The sequence below is a fragment of the Macrosteles quadrilineatus genome, unplaced genomic scaffold (genome assembly GCF_028750875.1).
Source record: "Macrosteles quadrilineatus isolate MER2022 unplaced genomic scaffold, UCM_ALF_1.0 Scaffold_9__3_contigs__length_116548681, whole genome shotgun sequence".
Taxonomy (NCBI): domain Eukaryota; kingdom Metazoa; phylum Arthropoda; class Insecta; order Hemiptera; family Cicadellidae; genus Macrosteles; species Macrosteles quadrilineatus.
In genome coordinates, this window is record NW_026542602.1 from 92529835 (window position 1) to 92552437 (window position 22603).

The 22603-nt window shown below is 35.2% G+C and overlaps 1 protein-coding gene across 1 annotated transcript; it reads left to right on the top strand.

Annotated features, from left to right (window-relative positions):
• LOC129004015 (brain protein I3-like) lies at positions 1–17411 on the top strand. The gene is made up of 3 exons (XM_054432388.1): positions 1–496; positions 3892–4028; positions 15271–17411. Exons 1-3 carry the CDS (start codon positions 409–411, stop codon positions 15400–15402), a joined length of 357 nt encoding a protein of 118 aa, XP_054288363.1. The 5' UTR covers positions 1–408; the 3' UTR covers positions 15403–17411.
• Positions 17412–22603: the final 5192 nt, after the last annotated feature.

Here is a 22603-nt window from a genome sequence, read left to right on the forward strand (position 1 = left end):
GTAGCCTAGGCCTAGGAAGGTTAGATTTTAGATTTTTAGATTCTTGTCTGTTGTGTGGTGAACTGGTGTTATACAACAACAAACTTACATACAAACGTCAACAACGTCGTCACGTCACTACGTCAACTCGTCCTGTCCTGACAAGGAAAAAGGTAGAAATAAGAAAGCCAGGACAAGAAGTCTCAAGTATCAAGAAAAGTTGCTTTTATTACACAACAAGATAAAAAGAAAAAAATAAATCTTAGCTTCATAAATATCACGCCGATGTTAAGCTCAAGTTGTTAAACCAAAACAAAGTGCGCGAGTCCTTTTTTTATAATCCTGTAAAGAGGTGAATTGATATTATTAAGCGGCCACTCTAACATTCTTACAATCCAAATTTAGCTTACTTTAACTAACTACAAAATAATGTCCGAGACTGACAAACTTAAGGCAACCAATCCTCCACCACCTTACACTCCTGTGGGGTCTAACGTTGCCTACAATCCACAGTATGGTAAGTAACATTAATTTTTCATTCTTACTTATAGAGCTTACAAACTAGCCCTTAAAGTTCTCAGTCCAGGATATATAGGCTATCAAAGCCTCCTTGTTTGCTGGTGTCGTAACTTACAAACCAAACCAAATTTGGAATCAAAAACTTTGTACAATTAGGCCTACCAGCTGTAGTTCCAGATCTATAGCTTACTCTCATTGGTAAATAGGGGACAGTTTCTTAACTGGGCTACGCTAATACCGATTGAAACTATTGACGATTCGATTAGTAAACCTTCATTCGATTTTTCATTATCAGCAAGTTTGATTGGTTTGGTTAGATAACAGTTTCATTTTATAATTTATATAGGCCTAGGCCTAACTTAGGCCTAGTTAAAATATTGATTATTAACCCTCCCAGTGTTACTTGACGAAAATTCGACAAGCAGCACACTTTGTGTAGTGTTACTTGTCGATTTTTCGACAAGCAGACATCGTTTACGGCGAAGGCTCTATGACTGACTGAATCGGATTGAACTGGATTGAGTTAGGTATCGTTCTTTCCGTAATATTCTAAGCTTTCTCCAGAGGTCTGTCTCAGCGCTTTTTTTTCTCTGAGCCGATCGTAATTAATTGTAGCAGACAGCTGACGTGCGTGTGCGTGTATTTGTAAACAGCTAGGTTACCCTCGGACCGATGACTGATGTGTTTTATTACGTTTATCATTGTTTTAGTGTTAAAAATCAAAAGTAGTGATATACGTGTTGCATTATAAGAAGATTTAAGTGGTTTTGAAGTGCTGGTTGATGATCCTGAAGAAGTAGGTAGGCTAGTGATATTGATGTAAATTATCAGCCAGATTCCTAGCTATGGTTAGGCTATGCATTCTTAGCTAAACGCTATGTACTGAAATCTGTTTTTTGCCCATAACTTATTTATTTGCAAATCTACTTCCTTATATTATTATATATTTGTAATCCTCATAAAATTTAGAACAAAGTGGCTATTTTCAAATATTTGTAGGCCTATAATTTATAAAATTTCATTGAGCGCAAACTTATTTTTTTTTTGAAAATTTTCGAAATTATATTTTTTTTTGGTAGGCCTACCTAAAAATTTTTTTTTGGAAAAAAATGTTCCTTATGTTTTATATATAATATTGAAGCCCATGATTTTCCAAACAAAATGGTATATAGAACATTAGAATTAACATTGTTTTAAGCTTCTCAGATCCGTTTTAATAAAACCTTGCAAATGCGCCAAAAATAGGTGGACATTAAGGCCTAAACTATGGACACTTGGAGGGTTAATTGATAATTTCAATTGAAAGTTTCAATGGACATTGCCATAGCCCAGTTAAGAAACTGTGTACAGTAGGCCTACCCGATTTCAGCTTAGTATACCTACGCTGAACTGTAGGCCTATGTTTACCCATTCAATGTATATTATCTAAATCTTGACTGGGTTGAAGGGAATTATAGGCCTACTTTACACATGCATAGCCTTAGTGCACCAATGTTGGTGAACAGTTGTGCAGGTGGATTGGTACCCATCCTTTACCTGTTCAAACTAAGAGTTTATAGCCTACAGCAAAATGGTGTTGTGAATTAAGGAGTGAAAACAAAAATAAATTGCCATAGTCCATAATCTGTGTGTGAAAGGTGATGCGTAAAGAATGGATAAGGTAATGCGTGGAGAATGGCTTCAGTTGCTATGTTGCGCCATTGGACAGTGCCGCGAGAAGCGCTTGCAGAGGTTTCCATGATAACTGTTTTCAAGTTAACCAATAATGATAGCTACGCACTCTTAACGGCTTATAGTAGTGCAATTACCAATCTGTAGTTCTGGTTTTTAAAATTTTCAAATAAAGTTTTTTCAATAAGTTAAAATTAGGACTAAAAAAAACCTTAGTTAAAAAGACCTTTTTTCTTGTCCTACAAATCAAGTACATAAGGTGTGTATTAAAAATGAATGAAATAATGAAACGCAGAACTATAGCAAATTTTCATCCTCTTTAATATGAGATCTTAACTTTCATTCTACCTTCAATGTAGCAGGTGAAAAACTGTAATCTTGCAAACCCTTGCATTCGGTTAAGCGCGTCAGGGGTAGAGCGCACCCTTAACTAAACTATCCTCAAAGCAAGAAATTATACAGGCCCAGTCTGCCTCCATTGGAGGCCCTTGGCTAGATGGTGGAGGCCCCCCCCCCCCCCCCCCCGCTGTCGGAAATAGGCAACAATAGCCCCTAGGCTTATGTTTGCTGCAAGTGACTGAGGTGGTTTTAAATGCTTTAATTTTTAGTAATTTTGTTGAAATTAATAACTGTTAAATATTTTACTAGGCAATCTGAAGACCCTAATGATCCTTATTTGGTTAGGTATAATTACCTTTAATCAACAATCCAGAGGCTAAAATAAATAAAATATTTCACCCTAATATCAGCAAAAAATTTCAATTTATTAATAAACTACGGTAGCCTACTTGTAAAACTTTGAAAAATCAATATTAAACACAATACCTACTACCGGTACCTACCTACTTAAGACTAGTTGGCTAAAACAGATCAATGAAAGGCCAACTACGAGCATAAAATAAAAAAATAATACAAAAAAGTACTAGGTACATCACAAGCAAAACTTTAATGCAACACCCTAGTGTAGGCTTACATTGATACTAAAATATGACCTACTGTAAAAGAAGTATAAGTTAAGTATAGTACTCTATAACACAAATAATTATTACATAGAATTTCAGAATGAAAATGTTTGTTAGAACAATATAAACACGACAAATATTCCTACCACACTGATACAGTAGCCTAATCAACGATCGCGTATATCCCATAAGTTTTTTTAAGTTCTTCACTACTCCTGGCCGCGATATTAATTATTTCTTCTTTGTCGATGTCAGAAAACAAGCCTCTCTATGTTCATCAAAATTAGGCTAGACGTTAGCGGGCCGCTGGGTAGTGGCGAACGAAGAAAACACTCCCCTCTGTTTACTTCATACGCTACTACGCAGCGAGCTTAAAGGTTGAAAGTCCATCCGAATGCCAATGTGGTGTGTAAACACTGTGATTTGTAGAGATTGTGGGATTTCTATTGTGATTTTTACCAAAGTGTAACAGATATGTAATCATTAGTGAACTGTTGAATTGAATTTAAATGTTGACTAAGTTTGAGTCATACAATCACTTTTTTAATGGCTGGTAAGTTTACAACTTGATGTTTTCTTTTAATGTTTGTTTAGCATTACAGTACATTGGATTTTAGAGGTTAGGGGCAAGCGGTGCAGTACAAGTACAACTCTATGGCTCATACAAATATGGTCAAGGGAAACAATTATAAGACCTAGAAGAGTTTGTCACAATTTCACTATGACAAAAATGAAAGTTAATTGTTGGTTGATATTTCAGCATCTCAGCCACCTCCAGGGTTTCAAGCATACCCTGTGCAGTCAGCACCTGGTCCTACTTCTGGTTATGGAGCAACCACCGTTGTCATCACTCAACCCAACGACATCATCATAGTGGGTGGCTGTCCAGCTTGCAGGGTCAGTGACTTTTATTTTGATTATATTTTTAGTTATATCAGAAGCCGCAGTGGTTATGCTATTCAAAATGGTCTACCATAGTCTGTATGCTGTGAGTTAATATAAATAACATTAACACGTTCGCTGCTACGGACGTTCCGGAACGTCAGCGGGGCCACGGCGCCAGGAGCTAGGAGTGTTCCAGAACGTCACCGTATATTTATCTACAGTCCCACACGGCTTATACGTGAACAAAATTTCCTGCCCATGTATTTCTTATGGGAGTTAAATCTATTCCGAGTTCGTTTGGCTCTTCTATCCGACCGATTTTCATGATTGAGGTCTCAAATTGAAGGTATGCACGCACAGTTTTCACATCAAGCATTGGCATAGGGCCTATATTTATCCACAGTATTACTCAACCAAAAAACATAAATTTGATTTATCTTCTAATTCTTACTTCAATTTAAGATGTATTTCACCAGTTATAATTATATAATCCTATATATTTTGGTCTAAAAAACTTCAGTGAAATACGGACTTTTAAGCTATTAGTCATTCAAATCGGACGAGTTTCAAGCAAACGCAAGGTGAACAAACAACATAAAAATTGTTTTTTTATAAGGTTTTTCTATGATTTAAACTTTTAGGGCCGGTTTCGGAGCTCGGGACTAACGCTATTCCTGGACTAAAATCCAGTTCAAACCAGTTTTTATTCTAGGACTAAAAAATCGGGGTTCGGAGCTCCAGGATTACGCTAGTCAACGACTAAGTCTATTCCGAGAGTTACATAGTCCCTGAATTACTCTCATGGGTTTCGGAGTCACGGGCTACTTAATCCTCGAATTAAATGTTATTCGATCGGGTTTCGGAGCCAAATATATAATCCACAACTGGGCAACAAAGACTAACTCGAGGAATAAATATGACCAATTTTTAGTCCAGGTGGAGGGCAGGATTAAGGGGCGGACTAACTTAACTTTTGGCGTAAGTACTCAATTTGTGAAGTTGTATAAATGTCAAATTCTTAATCGGCATAAAATTTACTGGCAATTTCATTCCTCTTGATATTTTTCCTTAAAATTTTATTTTTCTCTTAAGTATATGCAAAATCATCTTTGAATGAAACCCGTTTATCTACAATTTATGCTCAAGACTATAATGGGCCAAACGGTCCCTAAAATTAATATTATAAGGTACTAAACGTAGATTTTAAAATAATAATATAACGAAGACAGAAAGAAAAACTTAACTGTATGAAAAAAATAATATAGGGCCTATCAAATCTAAATACGTATTTAATACGCGGTACATAATGTTACATAGGGTTACATGCATTTAAATGGTCCATTTTAACGAGTTTTTGGGGACGTTGGTTTAACCGGAAACCCCGTTATTCGGACTGGCCTCGGCACTGAGGAGTCCGGATAGTCCAAAATTAACAGTATGCCTAACGAAAAAAGACTTCTGTATTAGTATTATTTTCAATTAAAACTCATATCTAGTATAATAATTTGGAATTTGGTTAAATAACAAATATTTCAGCCGTGAGCTAACTCGGATAACCTGGAGTCTCAGATAACCGGAGCTCAGATGATTGGAAGTTAACTGAAGTTGCTTGGACACCTACTTAATCTCTACTACATATTGTACTTCCAGATGAATTGTTAAAATACAAACCAATCAGAGAACACAAATACATTCTAAGCAGATAAATTATAACTATGCCTACTCTTAGAGCGTTAAACCAACAAATTGTTGTAATAATGATAATTTTTTACGGTTGATTTGCATTCAAAGAATAATAAAATATTTCCCTTTATTTTTTTATCATCATACAGTATTCATTTCAAAATAATTGTAAGACCTTAAATAGACAATTATTGGGGTTTGCATTAGGATTACAAAAGTCCCAACCAATCTCTAATATCTCAAATGCCTACAGTTTTAGCGAATTTCCCATATAGGGAATAAGCTATTACCGTAGTACTCATGGTAAGACCTGGACCCGGGACCGATTTACTTTTTCGTTTTGAGGTCCCTAGAGGCCAAAAACACCATCCGTTCAAATTCATATATATATATATTTATATCTATATATATTTATATATGTGTCCGTTAGCGCGATAACTCGAGCAAAACTCATCCGATTTTGATGAAATTTGGTACAAACATGTAAGCCCACGTTTATTCGAACGCGTTCGCGAACCAGCATGATCGGACTATGGGAACAGGTGTTTATGGGGGGTTTTATGGGGTAAAAATTGGTTTTTCCCATTTTTAACCCTAAAAACTTAAAATTTAACATTTTATTTCCAAACCATTTTGTAGAAAGGTTTATTGCGGACATTTTCCATCACGAAAGTAAAAAACAATACACAACGTTTCGGGATCTGGAATCTGATCCCGTCTTCAGGTGAAAAAACTTAACTAACACATTACAACTAACAATACACAAACGCCCAACCTAAGTTGGAATACACTACCGAGGGTAGTAGTCAAAAAATATGCACTGTATAGCAGTCAAGTCATGATACAACATGCAATTAATAACAAATCACAAAACACTATAATCTATAAAAGGTTTACGTACAAAAAACTCACACAATGGAACACTAACAACACCGTACGCTATGACTCCACCAATGAAACTGAACCAACATGGCTGACCAATCGGAAACACGGAGACAACAGAAATGGCTTCCGGTCCCTGGAAAAGTAAAACCAACAGAATGGCGGAGCGATGTACGATGCCGCAAGATGGGTGTTAATTATGTTCATTCCTATCACGAGTTTTACTACGAGTTAACATAACGTGCGAATTTTGAGGAGAACTCGTTATTTCCCTATTTATTGAACAATTAAGTTCCCTATCCTTTAGTTCCTTGTTCAAAATGGGTAGCCAAAGTGGCCTTATTTCAACCGATGACTGACTGATTGGTTGGTCTGCTAATTTAATGTATGAGGCTTCAATGAGTTTACGTTTGAAAAAATGAGGTTCCTTATGGACAATTTTTGCCTCTTCAAAATTCATACGATGATTTTCGGACCAGCAATGATGAGCGATCTTAGATTTTTCCACTAAACCTTTTTTGGTGTTTTCTCTGTGTTCTTTGATTCTAATGTTCAATGGTCTTTTTGTCTCGCCATAGTAAGGCCTGGAACAATCATTGCAATTTATTCTGTAAACACAGTTTTTAGTATCCTGAGTGTCATTTTTGGGTTTTGTTTTGACGAGACTCTGCCTAAGTGTGTTTTGTGTCCTAAATGCTGTTTGCACATTAAATTTCCTAGCAACCCTTCTGATCTTTTCCGACAGTCCTGACACATACGGGATTGACATGTGGACGAGTTTTTCCTTACGATTTTGTAAAGGTTCACGCGTAGCCCTATCTTTCTTGCATTTGTTTATAATGGATCGAGGGTATCCGTTACTAGCCAAATCCTGTTCTACTTTCTTAATTTCATCCTTTAACTCATCCTGATTGGAGCAAATGCTCTTAGCCCTGTCAAACAGAGAGTAAGCAACCCCCTCCTTGACAGAAATTTGGTGGTTTGATTGAAAGTTTAGATACTGCCCTGTGTGTGTCTTTTTTCTATAAACAGATGTTCTAAGACTGTTCAAATGCTTTTCTACGCACACGTCCAAAAAGGGGAGTTTGTTTTGTGATTCCACCTCCATGGTTAGTTTTATGGAGGATGAAACGCTATTAAGATGCTCTAAAAACTCATTCAATTTATCATCTCCATGAGGGAAAACCACGAAAGTGTCATCGACATATCTCCACCATATCCTCGGTTTGAGCCGAGCTGAAGCCAAAGCTTTTTGCTCAAACTCCTCCATAAAGATGTTGGCAAAGATAGGTGACAATGGTGACCCCATGGCCATACCCTCATCTTGACAGTATAATTTACCCTCTAATTGGAAATAGTTACATTGAGTACACAACTCCAAAAGTTCCATTATGACGTTAACAGGGAGTTTAGTTCTGTTTGCTAAAGTATCGTCGTTTGTGAGACGATTCTCAATTATTTTTAGGGTTTCCGAAACGGGGACATTCGTAAACAGACTTTCAACATCGAAGCTGACCAGCTTGTCAGTATCAGCCAGTACGATAGATTTAGACTTTTCTACAAAATCTTTGGAGTTTTTGATAAACGAATCAGTGTTTCCTACTAAAGGCTTTAAAATGTCCAGAAGGACTTTAGACAATTCCCTACAAGCAGAATCACGGGAGCTAACTATTGGCCTCAGAGGAACGTTAGGTTTGTGGATCTTAGGTAACCCGTACATGTGTGGAATTTTGGAGTGGTGTGGTGTCAACCGAGTCCTTTGTTTGTCGCTAAAAAACTTTTTGTGTTTTCTTAGAGTACTAGCAATCTTACGCTCGAAAGTTTCTGTGGGGTCTTTTTTCAATTGGGTGTATTGGCCAGATTGCAAAGTTTCTAACATTTTTTCTTCGTATGTCATAGTATCAAGAACTACCGTGGCATTCCCTTTATCCGCGGGCAAAATCTTTACAGTACCGTCTTTCCCAAGGACTGATACTGCTTTGGTTTCCTCTTTACTAAGATTAGGTTTAGGAGTAGGAATTTTCTTTAGTAAAATACTAGCTTCACAACGGAACTGATCCCCCTGAGACTCAGGTAACTGAGAAACAGCAGACTCAATCCCTGTCACAAAATCCAGCGTTTTAACTGATTTAGGCACAACGGAAAAATTTAGCCCTCTGCTCAAAACAGAAATCTCAACTGGGTTAAGAACTTAAAGGTTAAGAACCTAAAGGTTTTTACCTAAAGCCTCCTTACAAAAGTTTCAAAGCCAGCAAAATAATGTCTTTAGCTTCTAAATCTCTAATCAATGAAAGAATTGAACACCACCGTTTAGAAAAAAGACTTCTGAAAAGCTCTATTGAGAACAAAAAAGCTGAATTGGCACTAATAATAGGTTCTGATTTTCAAAACATTTTTCAAAGCATACAAAATAGGTTCAACAAAGAATCGGAAAATGTGAAGGCTAGGCAAAAGGCTAAACTACAACATCTCAGACCTCCCGATAACATTGATAGGAATACTCAAATTTCACAGTGTGATGATGCAAAAAACCAAGTTGTAAATCTGTCTTCTAAAGTTCTTAACCCAGTTGAGATTTCTGTTTTGAGCAGAGGGCTAAATTTTTCCGTTGTGCCTAAATCAGTTAAAACGCTGGATTTTGTGACAGGGATTGAGTCTGCTGTTTCTCAGTTACCTGAGTCTCAGGGGGATCAGTTCCGTTGTGAAGCTAGTATTTTACTAAAGAAAATTCCTACTCCTAAACCTAATCTTAGTAAAGAGGAAACCAAAGCAGTATCAGTCCTTGGGAAAGACGGTACTGTAAAGATTTTGCCCGCGGATAAAGGGAATGCCACGGTAGTTCTTGATACTATGACATACGAAGAAAAAATGTTAGAAACTTTGCAATCTGGCCAATACACCCAATTGAAAAAAGACCCCACAGAAACTTTCGAGCGTAAGATCGCTAGTACTCTAAGAAAACACAAAAAGTTTTTTAGCGACAAACAAAGGACTCGGTTGACACCACACCACTCCAAAATTCCACACATGTACGGGTTACCTAAGATCCACAAACCTAACGTTCCTCTGAGACCAATAGTTAGTTTGATTCTGCTTGTAGGGAATTGTCTAAAGTCCTTCTGGACATTTTAAAGCCTTTAGTAGGAAACACTGATTCGTTTATCAAAAACTCCAAAGATTTTGTAGAAAAGTCTAAATCTATCGTACTGGCTGATACTGACAAGCTGGTCAGCTTCGATGTTGAAAGTCTGTTTACGAATGTCCCCGTTTCGGAAACCCTAAAAATAATTGAGAATCGTCTCACAAACGACGATACTTTAGCAAACAGAACTAAACTCCCTGTTAACGTCATAATGGAACTTTTGGAGTTGTGTACTCAATGTAACTATTTCCAATTAGAGGGTTTATACCGTCAAGATGAGGGTATGGCCATGGGGTCACCATTGTCACCTATCTTTGCCAACATCTTTATGGAGGAGTTTGAGCAAAAAGCTTTGGCTTCAGCTCGGCTCAAACCGAGGATATGGTGGAGATATGTCGATGACACTTTCGTGGTTTTCCCTCATGGAGATGATAAATTGAATGAGTTTTTAGAGCATCTTAATAGCGTTTCATCCTCCATAAAACTAACCATGGAGGTGGAATCACAAAACAAACTCCCCTTTTTGGACGTGTGCGTAGAAAAGCATTTGAACAGTCTTAGAACATCTGTTTATAGAAAAAAGACACACACAGGGCAGTATCTAAACTTTCAATCAAACCACCAAATTTCTGTCAAGGAGGGGGTTGCTTACTCTCTGTTTGACAGGGCTAAGAGCATTTGCTCCAATCAGGATGAGTTAAAGGATGAAATTAAGAAAGTAGAACAGGATTTGGCTAGTAACGGATACCCTCGATCCATTATAAACAAATGCAAGAAAGATAGGGCTACGCGTGAACCTTTACAAAATCGTAAGGAAAAACTCGTCCACATGTCAATCCCGTATGTGTCAGGACTGTCGGAAAAGATCAGAAGGGTTGCTAGGAAATTTAATGTGCAAACAGCATTTAGGACACAAAACACACTTAGGCAGAGTCTCGTCAAAACAAAACCCAAAAATGACACTCAGGATACTAAAAACTGTGTTTACAGAATAAATTGCAATGATTGTTCCAGGCCTTACTATGGCGAGACAAAAAGACCATTGAACATTAGAATCAAAGAACACAGAGAAAACACCAAAAAAGGTTTAGTGGAAAAATCTAAGATCGCTCATCATTGCTGGTCCGAAAATCATCGTATGAATTTTGAAGAGGCAAAAATTGTCCATAAGGAACCTCATTTTTTCAAACGTAAACTCATTGAAGCCTCATACATTAAATTAGCAGACCAACCAATCAGTCAGTCATCGGTTGAAATAAGGCCACTTTGGCTACCCATTTTGAACAAGGAACTAAAGGATAGGGAACTTAATTGTTCAATAAATAGGGAAATAACGAGTTCTCCTCAAAATTCGCACGTTATGTTAACTCGTAGTAAAACTCGTGATAGGAATAAACATAATTAACACCCATCTTGCGGCATTGTACATCGCTCCGCCATTCTGTTGGTTTTACTTTTCCAGGGACCGGAAGCCATTTCTGTTGTCTCCGTGTTTCCGATTGGTCAGCCATGTTGGTTCAGTTTCATTGGTGGAGTCATAGCGTACGGTGTTGTTAGTGTTCCATTGTGTGAGTTTTTTGTACGTAAACCTTTTATAGATTATAGTGTTTTGTGATTTGTTATTAATTGCATGTTGTATCATGACTTGACTGCTATACAGTGCATATTTTTTGACTACTACCCTCGGTAGTGTATTCCAACTTAGGTTGGGCGTTTGTGTATTGTTAGTTGTAATGTGTTAGTTAAGTTTTTTCACCTGAAGACGGGATCAGATTCCAGATCCCGAAACGTTGTGTATTGTTTTTTACTTTCGTGATGGAAAATGTCCGCAATAAACCTTTGAACAACATTAACTCACCATCACCAACAATGAACTTCAAACAAAGCATTTTGTAGAGCTTAAAAAAACAAATAATTTAGTATATTGAAGCGTTATTATGCGCCTAATGGTTACGGAGAAAATTCCAAAAAACTGTAAATTTAAAATTCCCATGTTATTCTTATGGAGAATAAGTAAACTGTTGTAGTTTGCTTGTTTATGAACATATTTTGATCAAATTTGGAAAATGCATTCATTTCGTTCTAAACTATTAACATAAAAAAAAAACACATTTTACCCTCCCTGTTGCAACAAACCTAAGTAGCCTACTCGTTAAATTAATGTTATTTAAATAGGGAATAAATGTGGTATTTTTAAGGAGACATTTTTGTGTAAATCCAATCAAGCAAATGGAAATTCGCTTAGTCTGCAGGTTTGCTGCGGCGGGGGTATTTAGATTCTCATAAAAAAATAACTTGGACAAAGTAAAGGCATAGGCTAACACATTTGACACCTTATTCTTCAATCGGGAAGTTTTTTTTATCAAACTGAACAGCAATAAATAAACCTTCAGGTTTTTAGCGAATTTCCCATATAGGGAATAAGCTATTACCGTAGTACTCACGGTAAGACCTGGACCCGGGACCGATTTTTTTTTTCGTTTTGAGGTCCCTAGAGGTCAAAAACACCATCCGTTCAAATTCATATATATATATATAATATATATATATATATATATATATATATATATATGTGTCCGTTAGCGCGATAACTCGAGCAAAAATGATCCGATTTTGATAAAATTTGGTACAAACGTGTAAACCTACGTTTATTCGAACGAGTTGGCGAACCAGCATGATCGGACCATGGGAACGGGGGTTTATGGGGGCTTTTATGGGGTAAAAATGGGTTTTTCCCATTTTTGACCCAAAAAACATAAAATTTGGCAATTTCTTTCAAAACTATATTGTAGAGCTTAAAAAAACAAATAATTTAGTATATTGAAGCGTTATAATGCGCCTAATGGTTACGGAGAAAATTCCAAAAAATTGTAAATTTAAAATTCCCATGTTATTCTTATGGAGAATAAGTAAACTGTTGTAGTTTGCTTGTTTATAAACATATTTTGCCCAAATTTGGAAAATGTTTTTATTTCTTACTAACTATTAACATTCTACATAAAAAACACTTTTACCCTCCCTGTTGCAGCAAACCTAAGTATGTTTTAAACTGATTCTATTTGAATAGGGAATAAATGTGATATTTTTATAAAGACATTTTAGTGTAAATCCATTCAGGGAAATGGAAATTCGCTTAGTCTGCAGGTTTGCTGCGGCGGGGGTATTTTTTGTAAATGATTGTTCACATAACTGGGTTTTTTATTTCGGCATACGTTTTTGAACACGATATCTTCTTTTAGTTACCATCTTCAGTGAAACTCAAGGAATCATTATCCCAACTGATAAGTGATTAGAACCAGACTAGAGAGTAGACACTAATGTAGCTATGAGCGCTGACCGTGAACAACTTTGGCAGGTATCGTCTTAAATTCGTCTGTCCGCTGCCCCTACCACCACTCAAAAACTAAAATTCCCCGTGATTCCTACCTTAGTCCTAGAATAAGTAGTCCAGAAGTTGGCGAATAAAGTTAGTCGTCGAATAGACTAGTCTGCGGACTAGGGAGTTAGTTCGCGAGCTCTGAAACCCGATTTTTTATTCGATGACTAACTTTATTCACTGATTAAGTAACTCCAGGATTACGTATTCCCGAGCTCGGAAACCCGCCCATAGTTTATGTTTTGTTATATGTTTTAGGCTCAAAATAATCAGTAAATTATAGGCTTTAATTTGAGCTATTGATCGTTTGTTCAAGATACCGTATTACTCAATCAAAAATCATAAATTTGATTATTTCTCGGATATGATATTTATTTTAACGCTGCGAGGCAGCAAGGGTCCTCTAGTCTATATATTAATAGGCAAGAATGTTTCTTTAAAAACTTTTTTCTCAGCTCTTTGCATCGCAGGGAATATCTACGCATACTGTTAGAAATATATTTTCCTGTAGATGTGCAGGATCCCTCTATAAATAAAAACTAGGTTAAAAAGTAAGCACAAAAAGTGAATTAAAATAAAAAAAAAATTAACATGGGCCTTATGGGTTTCTATGCTAGTGACGAAATAACATGAAAATATAAACAGAATACCCCTGCCGCAGCAAACCTACAGAGACAGACTAAGCAAATTTTCATTTGCCTGATTAAATTTACACTAAAATGACTCCTTAAAAACATCACATTTATTCCCTATTTAAATAGAATTAGTTTAACGAGTACCGGTTGTAAAATGTTAATAGTTTTGTAAGAAATTAATGTATTTTCCAAATTTGATCAAAATATGTTCCTAATCAAGCAAACTACAACAGTTGACTTATTCTCCACAAGAATAACATGGGAATTTTTAATAAACATTTTTTTGGAATTTTCTCTGTAACCATTAGGTAGCCTACATAATAAAGCTTCAATATGGTAAATTATTTGTTTTTATAAGCTCTACAAAATTATTTTGAAAGAAATTGTGAAATTTTGCGTTTTTAGGGTCAAAAATGGGAAAAACCTATTTTACCCCATAAAACCCCCCATAAACCGCCAATACAATAGTCCGATCATGCTGGTTCGCGAACTTGTTTGAATAAATGTAGGTTTACACGTTCATACCAAATTTCATAAAAATGGGATTATTTTTGCTCAAGTTATCGTGCTAACGGACACATATATAAATATATATATATATGAATTTGAACGGATGGTGTTTTTGGCCTCTAAGGGCCTCAAACGAAAAAATAAATTTGTCCCGGGTCCAGGTCTTACAATGAGAACTACGTTAATAGCTTATTCCCTATATGGGAAATTCGCTAAAATCAAAACAAATGGAAGAAATTACAGTACAATCGCACATGTTTTATTTGCAGCGTGGGGTGAAAATAGAGAAGTCTACATTACATATTTTTGGTCAAATTTTTGACCACTGGACGATCACTAGTACAATGTTAAAACATACTTTGAATAAAAATTCTCAGAATAATTTACTTAAATTTGCATCAATTCTAAAACTTATGAGTGCACCAAAGTGTTGTCATAATTTGCCACACTTCCACAATCACGGTAGCATCGTAATAATTTGCAGCTATATTTTGTAAAAAATATCCCTAAACTATTTTAAACATTCTCTAACAAATAAAATAGATAATACCATAGATAAAACATACTCCCTTAGTAGATTTCTCATCCTTATGGAACAGCTGAAGACAATTTTATTGTTAGTTCTGTACGGTTTATGTAGAGGTCGTGTTTTGTTTACAATTTGTTTCCCGTTAATACAGTCATTTAAAACCTCGTTTAACCAAATAATACGATCTAATCATAAACAATAAATTGTCCCCTAGTTATTTAACCAAACAGTGAAGCACAAATCAAGAAATTAAACCTAAAATAATAGAAACAAAATTTCGTCGACACTAGCGCCCAGTGTGGCATACATGAACTAGACATGAAAAACGAGCTTCAAAATTTACAATGGGATGAGAAGTCTACTTGTGTTGGTTAGTCTATGATAATACTGTACTAGAACGCCCCTGTTAGCATTTCCTTGTTTTTGCTGCCTTATACAACTTTTTTTGTGTTCATAGCTTGACTACACAGTACTTATCCTATGTCTGATGTTTGCAGGTTGGTGTGCTCGAGGATGACTACACATGCTTGGGTATTTGTTGTGCCATATTCTTCTTTCCTCTTGGTATCTTGTGCTGCCTCGCGTTGAAGGACAAACGTTGCACTAACTGCAACGCTTATTTCGGCTAGAAGAGTTCCTGCCTTACAATTTTAACAATATTATATACCCATTTATTATAGTCTGAAACGTGTGCCTTTTATTAAATATCATTATACACTTAGTTATATTTTACATGTGGTAAAACATAGCTGAAGTTTCAACTTGGGAGCCTTTTTTTATAAACTCTGAAGTAGACAGACTGGTCTCACTGTGTTTGTTAAGTCAAGATTTGGCCTTAGATTAAACTTATATTAAAATCATGAAAAAACCGATACTTCCCCTAAAAAGTTACAAATCAATTGCGTCTACAGTGACAAAGGCATTACAAACTAACCATAAAATATGCAAATGAAAATACAAGGAAAGTATCCAATATAAAATATATTTATAAACCTCAAAATAGTATCTATTGTTCCTTAATGTAAGATTTATTGTAGCAACTTTGTCATGTAGCAAAATTTTTGAAATTGCATTGATATGTGTGTAGTTCCAGGTAAAATTTACTTCCATAACAAATATTAACTGACACCTTTAGAGCCAAACTAGGTCTAAGATTGTAATATGTAGGCCTCAGTTGCTGTGCTTCATTGATTTTTATCAACCAGTACAATCTTGTGATAGCAATATTAGTCTTATGTGATAGCTGTATGGTAATGTAACTTGAAGATCCAAAAAATTGAAATAATTTAAAATCTATTTACGTTACACTCTCCTATGAATGAGTTTAATATACCTCGATTCACATTATTCCAACCTTACCAAAACGCTTTTAGTTTGAAGAACAAGGTAATCTTTCTATCAACTGTAATATTCAACTGTAAATTATGTGTTGAATTTTACCTCCCAACTATAAAAAAAAAAAAAAAATACCTCCATTATTAAAAAAAATCCACTACTTTTATATCACCCATTTATAAAAGAGGGTTGTTTTGGTTTTATTGTTGCTTTGAGTAATTTTCTACTTATTATTATTACATTATTTTTACTTATTATTATTATTACTATGAGCATGTTTTATTCAAATTAAAACTGTATAGATTTGATACTTAAACATCAATGTAAAAGTTTCATTAATCCTAGTTTTGTTAGTGAAGTACAACCCCGCTAATCCGTCACTTATGGGTCCGAGACCATAGTCGGAACAGTGAAAAGGTCAGATTAACGGAAGGAAGAATATATTAAATGACCATGGAATATATTTTTTAATGATTGGGGAAGATGGTGATGATGTCTACATGACCGCAAGGGATGTTCAGGATTTTGCCATAAATACATTTTTTCTGTGTCCGTGTAATTTGCCTAGTATTTGTCCACCATCGCAGAAGACGACAATAATGTTCCCGTGACCGTGTGAGATGTTTAATATTTGCCACTTTCAAGAGGGATGACGATGTTTACGTGATCGCGGAAAAGGATCATTATGTTTCCGTGATGGCGGCGTAAATAAGATTTTTGTGGGAGACGGTAATGATTTCCACACGACAATGGCAAATAGTCAAGATATTAGTGCGGTAAGAATGCCACGGATAGGCATAGGTCGTATTAAGCACAGAGAAGTAATATAAAATTTACTGATTTTTACTGAAATTTACTGATTTATATTACTTCTCTGTGTATTAAGTAAGGAGTCGGACTAGCCAAGTTCGGATTAGCGGGATCTACTGTAACTACATTTCTACTTTAATTACTCTTACAGATTTTTTAAAGAAAAATGGGCCTACTCGTTTTTATATAAACAATAATTGGTGCCAAAGGTATTTTGAGTAATAAAAAGATTTATAACAGTGATTTATAAAGTATAGTGTACTTAATTCTACTGTTAATATTTTACTTATATTAGGCCATTTGAAAATGTTATTTTTGTGAAGTCTTAGATAGTTTTTATACCAATAAAACACATTTAGGAATAGTCTTATGACCTATATTTTAGCAACAATTTAATGTTTTGTCTTGTATTCTATATTCCTGCTTGTGAGAAATATGTGTTATTGCTTTATATTTTACTGCAGTTTTGTGTTATAATAAATAATTTATTTTACTTTGTGTTGAATTATTAATTATAGCCTCTGAAAGAGGTAAAGTGCTGGTGTCAAAGTCAATGATCAAGATATTAATTTGATAGAATTGCTAATACTTTTCTTTAATAAGTGTAAAGACATGACTAATAACAATCTATATATGGGGTGTTCAAAAAGTCTGGACACCTCTTAATATCTTTTTAACCAACTTGGTTAGAAAATTCTAACTTTGCACAACTACATATATGTATAAAAACTACTTTTTGCAAGCATTTAATGTTTTTATCTCCACTGGGGAGTAAAACAAAATGCCCATGAGGAGTAAGTATTATTGTTCATGTTGATATTGAACAATAAGTTATCATAGTTGTCAGCTGATATGTTTTAATCTGTTAATATCGATATATTGGATCAAAGAGTTAAATTTAAATTTCAATGTATCAAAAAAATTCATCAATAATAATGAATGTTCCACTTAACAGGAAAGTACCATCAGATTTTTTTTTTATGGCTTTTTAAATGGAAAAATAACGTAAGTAACAATAACTTTTGGACTGTAATTTTTTTGGGAATGGGATTTGTAAAATTTGTTGGTGTTTAGGTTGACCCAAAACGGGTATTTCCACTCAAAACTCAAACTCAAAAATTTTGACGGAAACAATACTTCCTCCATCCTTATATATAATACGTGAAGGCGATTTCTACGAAACACTACTCCTCCGTTAATAATGGACGGATTTTTACAAACGACGTGTCAAAATAAAGTATTTTTTGTGACGCCCCCTTTCACCAATTCTTGTAATATAAATCTAGGGCTTTGCCCCACAGGCCATCAAAGTTGGAGTTTCTCCCATAAGATTAACATGGGGGAATCTAAATATTTAATTGGAAACTTTGTCCCCACTAATTTGAGAGAACGGCTGGACGTAGAAACTTGATTGAGGTATCCAAAGAAAGGTCTTGGTTTTTAATGAAACAGCTGTTCATTTTTTAATTGAATTTCAAACAAAACACATATTGGGAGTTACTGAATTCTAAAATATAAGTATTTGCAATGTTATTTTCTGATTTTAAAATTGATTTTCTTTTTTATCATGTCATGTTTTGCAATATAACGTTCCATTACAAAATCAGTGGAAAATCCTTTTATCACAGCAATTCTTAAATTATTTCTTATTGAACTATCTTATATCTATTTTACGGGTTGGCGTCTGCCTTTTTCACCACTTTTGCCTACATTTTATCATATTATTCTACACATATCTAATATTTATTTAGAAATATCTGCACTTATCGTGTTTAATAAAATCCAAACTTTGTCTAAAATGGTACCCATCTTGACAACTTATTTGCACCTGCCTTACAGACTTAGCGCACTGGTTTGGTAACATTTTTGAAAATAACACGACATTTTGGCTGTAAAAGATGGTACAAAGAGAAAATACTATTTAATTAGCTACTGTCATGACAGAAAGGTCATATTCCTTTTAAACTAGATCATATAATCCTTCATAAGATACGTTTGATTAACAATATGTAAACGTCAATATATACGTAACAGCCAATTTACAGTATTTTTGCTTTTTGGAAATATCCCATTGCTATGTCATTTGCATTATTGTTGCCAATGAAGCCGCACGACCATATAAACGAGGAGGCTCCTAACAGTACAAGAATAAAAGCCAACTTCGCTTAAAGTATATTCCACTACACCTAACATTCCGTAGAGAGATTATATTGACAACTTTATGTTATTGATAAGGCTGAGACAACTGACATCCCCGATGTCAAGAAATTCCAGCTTTAACAGTAACCCCACAATCAATAATTTCTCAAAACTATGCTAGAGGGTTCGTTCATTGGCACAGAAGTACGATATGAACTGACGCGACGTGACGAAGGAAAAATCTAACTTACGCTGTAACGGATATACCTCCCTTTAAAGTTAGAATATGTGTTTCCAAAAAATATTTTCTTTTGAAATAAAATCATATTTCACTGATGAAATCACGAAAGTGTTAAACTACAAAAGATCCATCAATACGATATTAATCCTATTTAAAAGTTCTTCCAAAAAAAGATAAACCATATAACATACTAATAATAACTCCGATGACGTACGGTATGGGGAATATTTTATTCATTGAATGATCAACCAAATTTGGCAACTAACGCAATTAATATCATTATTGTTTTTACACTTATTACTCTTTAAACAATGCTAAATGCTCAAAATATGTTTATTTCACCCAATTTATCGCAGTTAGATGAATTAACGTAAGCCTTGAAAGTAACCGTCGATTTCGACGGGTTTCACCTAGTATCCTATAATAGTATAGGGGGAGAAAGTAAAAAAAATGTTTTCAATATACAAAGAGTGAAAGTGTAGGTTTCAGTATAAAGTTAAAAAGGATTTTATCCGACAGAGTAAAGAATCTCAAGATCTTCTTTGTATCTAAAGTTCTTTCAAAGTCTTAAGCCGCTGATTGAAGAACTGAGTCAATACAAGTAGCACTGAGACTGAAGATGTGAACTTAGAAAATCACATCTTTCTGACATTGTAGTATACATCCTATACTATTTTAGGGCAAAACACTTTTCTTTCTCTCAAAAAAATTAGACGATTACCTTTTTGTAAAAACTAACCAAGTTCTGCTTAAAGAATTCTGGACAGGTCCAAAAAAGGTTCATTGATAGAAACCTATAAGAATGAAGTGTAAAATATTCAATGTACCTATTGAATTGAAAAATTATGTTAAGCGTTTCATTTGCATAGGAACATTACAAAATATTCATAAACATTATTCAAACAAGGGTTTTGAAGTGATTTTTTCTGCCAAACATGATTAGTTGCATGGCAGAACAATCAGTGTAAATTGTAATGTTATGACAGAGTTATTAAAACATTGAATTACAACAACATTGATAGTTTCAAAGCCGTAAAAAACTGTAAACACAATTTAAACATTGGCCAATTAATCGAATATGTTTAACACAAAAACTACACAGTGAATAATGTAGACATAAACTGAACCGCCTGGTTGCAATTTTATGTGAAAACTGTGCAGAAATTTCTATACAAACAGTTCATCACCACTTCCATTTTAAATTAGAACGAAATGTGTTTGTAAATTACACAAGGAAAATAAATTTAAGCAAAATAAATGACGAAAGTAATCAATTCGCTCTTGATTACAAAATACTAAGTACTAAGTAGTTTCAAAAGCACTCTTTGGAAACTTCACTTTGTATAATCATGGATAAAACATACTCCCTCAGTAGATTTCTCATCCTAATGGAACAGCTGAAGACAATTTTATTGTTAGTTCTGTACGGTTTATGTAGAGGTCGTGTTTTGTTTACAATTTGTTTCCCGTTAATACAGTCATTTAAAACCTCGTTTAACCAAATGATACGATCTAATCATAAACAATAAATTGTCCCCTAGTTATTTAACCAAACAGTAAAGCACAAATCAAGAATTAACCCTAAAATAATAGAAACAAAATTTCGTCGACACTAGCGCCCAGTGTGGCGTGCATGAACTAGACATGAAAAACGAGCTTCAAAATTTAGTGGGATGAGAAGTCTACTTGTGTTTGTTAGTCTATGGTATAATTTACCTGCTAGAAGCTTCCGTTAGCCATGACTCAACGCCAGGCCAGACCAATGTTCCCAGAAGTATATGGTTGGAATTTGCTGAGCTCTGCTCTGCATATATTTATATATAGTACCTGGGGACCGAGCTTTGCACGGGGAAAATCATTAGTTTACTCTGAAAGCAATTTAGTAATTGCAGATAGATTAATCTATTCCCAAACTCCACACTGCTCGCATTCACTACTTCCTTCACCACTCGCTACGTCGTGGATCTGTTTGCCCTCCTTCCCTATACCATTTTAGAATTGCAGATACATAATTGCCAAAGACAGTTCCCACACTCTGCACTGCTGGCCTTACTACTTCTTTCACCATTTCCTACGTCATGGACCTGTTTCCTTCCCTTCTCAAAGCATTTTAGGATGCAAGATACATTAATCTAACTGCTACAAACGGTCTCCAGTTCCAACTCTCCACACTGCTTTCCTTCACTACTTCTTTCACCACTTCCTAAGTCTCGGACCTATTTCCTCCCTTCCCATAGCATTTTAGGATTGCAGATACCTTAATCTAATCGTCATAAACAGTTCCCACACTCTGGACTGCTCGGCTCTACTACTTCCTTCAGCACTTCCTACGTCACGGACCTGCCACCCTCCCTTCCCATAGCATTTTAGGATTGTAGATACCTTAATCTAATCGTCATAAACTGTTTCCACACTCCAGACTGCTCGCATTTACTACTTCCTTCACCACTTCCTACGTCACGGACCTGTTTCCCTTCCTTCCCATAGCATTTCAGGATTGTAGATACCTTAATCTAATCATCATAAACAGTTCCCACACTCCAGACTTACCTTTACTACTTCCTTCATCACTTCCTACGTCACGGACCTGTTTCCCTCCCTTCCCATAGCATTTTTGGATTGCAGATATCTTACTGTAATCTAATCGTCATAAACAGTTCCCACACTCCGGACTGCTCGCCTTTACTACTTCCTTCAGTACTTCCTACGTCGCGGACCTGTTTCTTTCCCTTCCCATAGCATTTAAGGATTGCAGATACCGTAATCTAATCGTCATAAACAGATCCCACACTCCACACTGCTACCCTTGACTACAATGTATCGAGTTAGTATAATCTTTGCTAAATAGTAACAACTGATGTTTTTCCTTTTCTACTGTATTTTGTTTTGCTAGTATACCGTGGATAGACAACTTACAACTCTTTTGTTTACTTTTCCTTGTTATTTAATTCAGCCAAGATGGTTACTTAGCAACCCATAAGACTAATGTTAAAGAAATGTGACTTTCAGTTTCATATTTCTATGTACAGTAATTAGATTTTTGTTGGCAGTTCTAACTGCAGTAAACTCGTTTTTAGGCCAGGAATAAACTATTTACAACATTTGAAGAAAATCGTCGGAACCGTTTTCGAGATCTTGGTGCAAGCATACATACATACAAGCAAACATTGCTCGTATTAGAGTATAGGATATGTGTGTGTCCGTTAGCGAGATTACTCGAGTAAAAATCATCCGATTTTGATGAAATTTGGTACAAACGTGTAAACCTACGTTAATTCGAACGAGTTCGCGAAGCAGTATGATCG